This window comes from Bufo gargarizans, unplaced genomic scaffold (genome assembly GCF_014858855.1).
Source record: "Bufo gargarizans isolate SCDJY-AF-19 unplaced genomic scaffold, ASM1485885v1 fragScaff_scaffold_716_pilon, whole genome shotgun sequence".
In the NCBI taxonomy this organism is placed as follows: domain Eukaryota; kingdom Metazoa; phylum Chordata; class Amphibia; order Anura; family Bufonidae; genus Bufo; species Bufo gargarizans.
Window position 1 is genome coordinate 170372 of NW_025334172.1, and position 9732 is coordinate 180103.

The window sequence follows — 9732 nt, forward strand, 5'->3', positions numbered from 1 at the left end:
TGACACGCAGATAACAGGTGTCACTCTCAGAATCAATGCATATTTCACTTATTTGGGCAGTTATGGGGCCAAAACTGACCAAAAAACTCAAGTTTGAACTTAGCCTTACAGGTCAATATTAATGGCAGGTATAAAGAACCGTGCAGAGGCCCAAGATCCTACTACAGTGTGAAATAGCACACTTCTTTTACACCGTCGTTAGCTGATTGCACATAGCTTTCTACAGAACCTGTTCTATTAACTTCTTCAGGACCTTGGACGAGTATACTCGTCCTGGAGCAACGGTACTTAGCGCTCCAGGACGAATATACTCGTCCTGGCATTAAACTGTCACCATGTCTGCAGACATGGTGACAGCACTGAGTGCCGGCTGTTACACACAGCCAGGCACCCAGGCTCAATGCCGAGAGGGGTCCTGTGACCCCCCCATATCGGCGATCGCTGCAAACCGCAGGTCAATTCAGACCTGCGGTTTGCAACGCTTTATGTAGTTTCTGATTACTGCGGTCCCCGACCCTGAATTTATTTATGTGGCGGGGTGCAGGGGGGCGGTTTGTGGGCGGTGCGGCAGTTGCGCAGTGGTACCAGAGTGTCAGCACATTGCTGACACTTTGGTATAAACGGCTGACATCGCTGCGATGTCAGCCGTTTAGCCATTTCACCCTTTCCATACTGCGGTCCGTACGGACCGCGGTATGGAAAGGGTTAAGTCAGGGAGCTCCCCCCCTCTGCCATCGGGGGGCTGCTGTGCCTTTGCAGCCCCCAGATGGATGGGGGGAAGGAGGGAGGGAGCTCCCCTCCTTCCCCTTCCAAGTCTGCTCAGTTGTGGCAGACGGGGAAGGTTCCCATGGCAACAGGACGCCTTCTCAGGCGTCCTGCTGTCCATGGTGCTGAACAGATCTATGCTAAAAGCATAGATCTGTTCAGTGTAAGTAAAATACAGTACAGTACAATATATATTGTACTGTACTGAATTATACAGACATCAGACCCACTAAATATTCAAGAACCAAGTGGGTCTGGGTCCCAAAAATGTAAAACAAAGTGAAAAAAAGTAAAGATTGTAAAAACACATTTATCACTGAAAAAAATTAAAATGAAATAAAATACACTACACATATTAGGTATCGCCGCGTCCGTAACGACCTGATTTATAAAACGGTCATGTTACTTTCCCCGCACGGTGAACGCTATAAAAATAAAAAAATAAAAACTATCAGGAAATTGAAATTTTGCCCACCTTACTTCCCAAAAAAGGTAATAAAAGTGATCAAAAGAGTCGCATGTACGCCGAAATAGTACCAATCAAACCGTCACCTCATCCTGCAAAAAATGAACCCCCACATGAGACAATGGCCCAAAAAATAAATAAAAATATGGGGACACTATAACATGATTTTTTTTGTTTCAAAAAAGGTATTATTGTGTAAAACTTTAATAAAAAAAAGTATAAATATTAGGTATCGCCGCGTCCGTATCAACCAGCTCTATAATAATATCACATGAGCTAACCCTTCAGATGAACACCGTAAAAAATTAAAAATAAACTAAACTGTGCTAAATAAACAATTTTTTGTCACCTTACATCACAAAAAATGTAATAGCAAGCGATCAAAAAGTCATATGCACCCCAAAATAGCGCCAATCAAACCGTCATCTCATCCCGCAAAAATCATACCCTACCCAAGATAATGGCCCAAAAACTGAAAAATCTATGGCTTTTAGACTATGGAAACACTAAAACATATATTTTTTTGTTTCAAAAATGAAATCATTGTGTAAAACTTAAAAAATAAAAAAATTGTATACATATTAGGTATCGCCGCGTCCGTGACAACCTGCTCTATAAAAATACCACATGATCTAACCTGTCAGATGAATTTTGTAAATAAAAAAAAAAAAAAACGGTGCCAAAAAACCTATTTCTTGTTACCTTGCCTCACAAAAAGTGTAATATAGAGCAACCAAAAATCATATGTACCCTAAACTAGTACCAACAAAACTTCCACCCTATCCCGTAGTTTCTAAAATGGGGTCACTTTTTTGGAGTTTTTACTCTAGGGGTGCATCAGGGGGGCTTCAAATGGGACATGGTGTCCAACAAAACTGTCTAGCAAAATCTGCCTTCCAAAAACCGTATGGCATTTCTTTCCTTCTGTGCTCTGCCGTGTGCCCGTACAGCGGTTTATGACCACATATGGGGTGTTTCTGTAAACTACAGAATCAGGGCCATAAATAATGAGTTTTGTTTGGCTGTTAACCCTTGCTTTGTAACTGGAAAAAAAATTGTAAAATGGAAAATTTGCCCAAAAATTGAAATTCTGAAATGTCATCTGTATTTGCCAATAACTCTTGTGGAACACCTAAAGGGTTAACAACATTTGTAAAATCAGTTTTGAATACCTTGAGGGGTGTAGTTTCTTAGATGGAGTCACTTTTATGGAGTTTCTACTCTAGGGGTGCATCAGGGGGGCTTCAAATGGGACATGGTGTCCAAAAAAAACTGTCTAGCAAAATCTGCCTTTCCAAAACCGTATGGCATTCCTTTACTTCTGTGTCCTACCGTGTGCCCATACAGTGGTTTACGACCACATATGGGGCGTTTCTGTAAACTACAGAATCAGGGCCATAAATAATGAGTTTTGTTTGGCTGTTAACCCTTGCTTTGTAACTGAAAAAAAAAATTATTAAAATGGAAAATATGCCAAAAAAGTGAAATTTTGAAATTGTATCTGTATTTTCCATTAATTCTTGTGGAACACCTAAAGGGTGAAAATGAGCTGGGTCCTTAAGGTGATAAACACTAATACAAGTAGAGCCCCCCTTACAGAGTGGAGAGGGTGTCAGCAGTAAGTTTGTGTTGACATCACTGATTATTTTGCCCTTCCTATGATCCATCAGAACATTAACCCCCAAAAAATGGATCCTGTCTGTTAAGCATCCACCTTCGCTCAATCAGCATTTGGTCAGTAATCCATCAGTATTGCTAAAGCCCCAAAAAAAAACAGGAGTGGTTCTAAAAGAGAGATGACACGCAAATTGAATATTTGCATGTCTTCTGTGTTTTGTACCCACTCCTGCTTTTGACTACCAAATCATAGGCCAATTCTGATGCAAAATAGAAACCATGTCATACAGGCCTTACAGCTACTACATAGACAGGATCCATTGTGCATCTAATTTTTCCTTTATTCGGACAGATCAGAAGAAGGGTCAAATAAATGATGATGTCAACCAGACCAAAAAGACAAAATAGTGGCCAAGTCATGGAGTGGGCAAGGTGGGAACAGCATGAGGAGACCACAGAGTGGCCCAGTGACAGAGTGGTAAGGTGGCAGCAGCATGAGGAGACCACAAAGTGACCCAGTGACACAGTGGTGAGGTGGCAGCAGCATGATGAGACCACAGAGTGGCCCAGTGACATAGTGGTGAGGTGGCAGAATCATGAGGAGACGACAAAGTGGTGAGGTGGCAGCAGCATGAGGAGACCACAAAGTAGTGATGTGGCAGCAGCAGGAGGAGACCACAGAGTGGTGAGGTGGCAGCAGCATGAGGAGACCACAAATTGGCCCAGTGACATATTGTTCACATGTAACAGCAATTATATTGTATACTTACTAAAGTGCCCTTATGGACTCCTATACATAGGAGAAACATCCATGCGAATGAAAGATCGCTTCTCTAAACACAAGTCAACTATAAGGAAAAACAATTTGCTTCTACCGGTTCCTTACCATTTTGATCGCTGCAAACATAACATTGCGCAATTGCGCTTTCAAACCATTGAACATGTGGCACAACCTCGCAGAGGGGGTAATCGGATTAAAATGTTGAAAAAACGCAAATCCTATTGGATTCATACATTACAGACATTAGAACCCATGGGGTTAAACCGGGAGTATGATCTGAATAGCTTCCTGTAATTTTCCAAGCTCCATTTTATATAATGTTTATATAGATTTTTTGTATTTATTTGTTTTTTTATGTATTTTTTCAGAAAACGTGAGGAACCCCCAACCACATCATCTGAATTAGAAGTCGCCATTATCATTGAAAGAATTCCATATGACCTTCAAATACTACTATTTTGATTAATGCTGCTGCAGTTGGGTCGCTTCTCACGTGTTTCTGTTGTTGCTTTATTTTTGTTTGATTGATTACAATGGTTACTTGATGTCATTTCCGCTTAGGCGGTCTATTTAAATCGTGTATACTGTGTTTTTTTTTTTTTTGTTTTTTTTTTCCAAGAGGCAGTCTCCCGAAATGGTCTTCACTTCACAGGTGTGCCCTGTCAGGTTTAATAAGTGGTATTTCTTACCTTATAACTGGGGTTGGGACCATCAGTTGCCTTGTGGAGAAGTCAGGTGGATACACAGCTGATAGTCCTACTGAATAGACTGTTAGAATTTGTATTATGGCAAGAAAAAAGCAGCTAAGTAAAGAAAAACGAGTGGCCATCATTACTTTAAGAAATGAAGGTCAGTCAGTTCCGAAAAATTGGGAAAACTTTGAAAAGTGTCCCCAAGTGCAGTCACAAAAACCATCAAGCGTTACAAAGAAACTGGCTCACATGCGGACTGCCCCAGGAAAGGAAGACCAGGAGTCACCTCTGCTGCGGAGGATAAGTTCATCCGAGTCACCAGCCTCAGAAATCGCAGGTTAACAGCAGCTCAGATTAGAGACCAGGTCAATGCCACACACACATCTCTAGAACAACTGTTAAGAGGAGATTGTGTGAATCAGGCCTTCATGGTAGAATATGTGCTAGGAAACCACTGCTAAGGACAGGCAACAAGCAGAAGAGACTTGTTTGGGCTAAAGAACACAAGGAATGGACATTAGACCTGTGGAAATCTGTGCTTTGGTCTGATGAGTCCAAATTTGAGATCTTTGGTTCCAACCACCGCGTCTTTGTGCGACGCAGAAAAGGTGAACGGATGGACTCTACATGCCTGGTTCCCACCGTGAAGCATGGAGGAGGAGGTGTGATGGTGTGGGGGTGCTTTGATGGTGACACTGTTGGGGATTTATTCAAAATGAAGGCATACTGAACCATCATGGCTACCACAGCATCTTGCAGCGGCATGCTATTCCATCCGGTTTGCGTTTAGTTGGACCATCATTTATTTTTCAACAGGATAATGACCCCAAACACACCTCCAGCCTGTGTAAGGGCTATTTAACCATGAAGGAGAGTGATGGGGTGCTGCGCCAGATGACCTGGCCTCCACAGTCACCGGACCTGAACCCAATTGAGATGGTTTGGGGTGAGCTGGACCGCAGAGTGAAGGCAAAAGGGCCAACAAGTGCTAAGCATCTCTGGGAACTCCTTCAAGACTGTTGGAAGACCATTTCAGGTGACCACCTCTTGAAGCCCATCAAGAGAACGCCAAGAGTGCGCAAAGCAGCAACCAAAGCAAAAGGTGGCCACCCCGAAGAACCTAGAACACGACACATCTTCAGCTGTTTCACACCTCTCGTCACGCATATAACTCCACATGTGCCAATCCACAGCCTTGATGCCCTCAGTGTGAACCCACAACCCCCACAGCCATAAAAACAAAGAAAACTCTCCGAATGAGAAGGTGTGTCCAAACCCCTGGTCTGCACCGTACATATATATTTCCTTTTTTATCACATACAGACAGAAAAAAATACTTTCATTATTCCATATTCCAAAAAAGATTACCTAGTCCTATTAACCAAGTCTATAGGCATTTTATTCCTCCTGTAAAACCTCCCACCCATGAGGATTAGAGAACACCCACTCTTAACTTTTTCACCCACTCAACCTCAGTCCTTGTATAATTATTATTATTATTTTTTTAATTAATTGTCTTTATTAAATAATATATCAAAACATTACAGAGTAGGAAAAGGAGATACTGCCAAAATGTGTCGGCTGCAATATCATCCAACTTTTGTAAATGCACATTATGCCAAAGAGGCGTAAATGTAAATGAACCCTTAATCTTCAACCATGTCCTAGTTGTAGCCCACACTTTCAGGAGTAGTTTTATAGTCTCTCTGTAGCCTCGCTCATAGCTCTTCAATAGCCCGGATTCCAACAAGGTAAAAATATTATTATGGGCGTGGCTAATTACCAACTTCCCCAGCAGTGCACTGTTCTCTGATTCGTAGCACCTCAATAGCTGGGCTGCAATAAAGTACCCTTTAAAGTAAGGGAGGTTTAAACCCCCGCACTCCACTGATTTATACAAATAATCCAGCTTTATTCGAACTCGCTTTCTTCCCCATATTAAATCATTAATTATTCTTTCCATAAGTTTAAAATACTTATCTTGTATCCAAATAGGTGTATTCCTAAGGACATATAAAAATTTTGGTAATATCACCATTTTGACCAGTGAGACTCGGTCAGCTCTGGATAGGGGAAGTCTCAGCCAGATCCCTATTTTAGCTCTAATGCTTACCATTATGGGGATCAAATTAAGTTGTATAAAATTTTCAACCCGAGGTGATATAATCAAACCCAAGTATTGAAAGGTATCAACAATATTCAACTGTGTCACAGAGACCTCTTTCTGTGGGAGGGGATCCACTGGCATCAAACTGGTCTTAGCCCAGTTTATAAGAAAACCAGACACCTCACCAAATGCTTTAACCATTTGAATAATCCTAGGAAGAGTAATTTCCGTATGATCTATAAAAAAATACGCATATAAAAAATACGCATATAATGAAATACGGTCTTGTGTTCCTAGCGTACCAAATCCTTTAAGCTGATCGTCCTGTCTAATGGCCATAGCAAGGGGTTCGATATAAATATCAAATAACAATGGGGATAATGGACAGCCCTGCCGCGTGCTCCTATTTAAATCAATACTGCTACTCAAGATTCCATTAAGACTCAATTTTGCCCTTGGAGATCCATATAGTAACTTAAGAGTACCTATGAACCTTTCTCCAAAGCCCATCCTTACCAGAACCTTCCAGAGGAAGCGCCACTCCACCCTGTCAAAGGCCTTAGAGGCGTCCAATGACAGGATGGAGCGAGCCGTCCCCCCAGGGGCCTGAATATTAGAAAAGAGCCGATGTAGATTGTAATGTGTACCCTTGTTCTGAATAAAGCCACTCTGATCCGGATGGACAATAGAGGAAATGACCCTAGAAAGCCTTGTAGCCAAGACCCTCGCAAGAAGCTTTACATCTGCATTAAGAAGTGAGATTGGTCTATAAGATTCTAGATCTAGGGGGTCCTTGCCTTTTTTTGGAATTAATATTATTACGGCTTCCATCATTGAATCTGGCAACTTCCCATCCTCCATTGATTCAGAAAAGACTTCCAGCAGTCTAGGGAGAATACAGTCCCCATATTTACTATAGAATTCATATGGGAGTCCATCTGAACCAGGAGTGGAGTTGGCTGAGCATAATTTAATAGCTCCCTCAAGTTCCTGAGTTGAGACCTCTAATTCAAGTGCTTTTTTTGCGCCTCAGTAATAGTTGGGAAGACGATCCCATCAAGATAAGAATCCATCTTATCATCTGTGATCTTAGATTCAGCTTTATACAAATCCAGGAAATAGTCCACAAAGGCCTTCTCTACCGGACCCTGTCCAGTGACCATCCTACCATCAATCATGTATCCTGTGTGATTTTGTATACTATATCTGTTTGAGAAAGGCTCGTATTGGAGCCGAAACGCACGTCACAGAATATCTCATATGTGGCGAATAAAGAGATTTAATCAGCAGAAGATAAATTGAGTGACGGTCTTTTCTGTCTACACAGAGTAGCCCAGTGACAGAGTAGTGAGGTGGCAGCAGCATGAAGAAACCACAGAGTGGCCCAGTGACATAGTGGTGAGGTGGCAGAATCATGAGGGGACCACAAAGTGGTGAGGTGGCAGCATCAGGAGGAGACCACAGAGTGGTGAGTTGGCAGCAGCATGAGGAGACCACAGAGTGGCCCAGTAGCATAGTGGTGAGATAGCAGCAGCATGAGGAGACCACAGAGTAGCCCATTAACAGAGTGGTGAGATGGCAGCAGCATGAGGAAACCACAAAATGGTGATGTGGCAGCAGCATGAAGAGACCACAGAGTGGTGATATGGCAGCAGTATGAGGAGATCACATAGTGTTGATGTAGCAGCAGCATGAGGAGACCACAGAGTGGCACAGTGACTGGGGAGTTGGGGGCAATACCAGTACCAGCTGAAGATGGTGGCTGGCAGGAGGAGCACCTCGCATCAGGTGTGGAATCAGGCGGGTGGCAGCATCAGAATAGTAGCTAAAGAAGGTAGCCAGAAGAAACAGGCCTCTTTTGTCAAAGTGTAGGTGTGGCACCATGGATGATCTACAGTAGTCTGATGATCCACGCCAGATTCATCTTCACAAAGGTCAGTTTCTCCACATTTTGGGTGGACAGGCAAGTTCTCCTTGGGGTAACTATGGCCCCCACAGCACTAAACACCCACTCTGATGCCACACTGCTGGCTGGGCAGGAAAGCCAAGTATGCCACAACCTGCTGGTTCAGGTTCTGCTCTATGTCTAGCTGCTGCTGCTGGTGAGTAGTTTCTTCAGTAGGCGGGTGAATAAAACTTTTCATTAGCGACTCTAGACTCAGGATGCTGCTGATGGAGCTGGTATTGCTCCTGCCCCCCCCCCAGCAGCCATGGCAGTAAGCACAGAGAGCCCTGCGTGAGGATGGGCGATGGCGCACATAGGCAGCAGCCAACTGACTACATAGGATGTTTTGATAGTAGTTAAGTTTGTCCTCCCTCTCAGCGGGTGTAAAAAAGGCCCCCATTTTGGACCTGTAGCAAGGGTCTAACATGGTGGAGAGCCAGAAGTCATCATTCTGCCGAATGGTGACAATTCAGCTGTCACTACGCAAGCAACTAAGCATGCATTGGGCCATTTGCGCAAGTAACTCGGAGGGACTCCCTGTCTCCATCTCCACTGCATACTGCCACTGTGTGTCTGGGTCCTCTGCCTCTTCTTCCTTATTGCCCTGTAGCTCCTCTGGCTGTTCCTGCTCCTCCTCTCCTGTCACCTGTCAGCCATTTCTCTATTCTTTGCTTGTGCTCGAATCAGGAGCATTGCTATGTTAAAATATTCGGGGCCTCGGCCTCTGATGTTTTGTCTCAGTCCCCGAATGTCCTGCCTGCCCACTAGATACAACTGTATTGCTGTCCTCAGGATGGCAATACAATTTAATCTAATGCACTGAAAGAGCTGAAGGACCTCTGGTGACATCAGCAAAATAGTCAGTGATTGGGAAGGACCTGCTATTATGACACCATCATGTGACCAGTGCAGGAGAGAACAGCTGTGAAGAGGAGAAGAAGCTGTGGTGATGTCTGCTACATGAGGAGAGGTAAGTCAAGGGAGAGGCAGGGGAATGCTGGGAGTTGTGGTTATTTAACTTGGACTGTATATTATGGCTGAAGGGAGCGATTTTTTTTTTTTACATGGAAATGTGTGTTGGAGGGGGCTGGGGCAGGGTGATGTTATTTACATGGGACTGTATGTTGAAGGGGGTTGTGGGAGGGGATTATGCTATTTACATAGGACTGTATGTTGGAGGCGGCTCTGGGAGGAAGTGATGTCATTTACATGGGACTGTATGTCGATGGTGGCTGTGGGAGGGAGTGATGTTATTTACATGGGACTGAATTTTACAGGAGTCTGAGGAAGGGAGTGATGTTATTTACATGGGACTGAATGTTGAGGGGGCAATGTTATTTACATGGAACTGTATGTTGA

The 9732-nt window shown here is 43.5% G+C and overlaps 1 protein-coding gene across 1 annotated transcript in view; it reads left to right on the forward strand.

The window, feature by feature from the left end:
- LOC122922796 (C3a anaphylatoxin chemotactic receptor-like) overlaps nucleotides 1-4041 on the forward strand; it is a 29004-nt gene extending 24963 nt beyond the window's left edge. The window contains exon 4 of the mRNA XM_044273527.1: nucleotides 3998-4041. Coding sequence (XP_044129462.1) covers nucleotides 3998-3999 — 2 coding nt within the window. The 3' untranslated portion in view covers nucleotides 4000-4041. The remainder of the gene's footprint in view (nucleotides 1-3997) is intronic.
- The last annotated feature ends 5691 nt before the right edge of the window (nucleotides 4042-9732 follow it).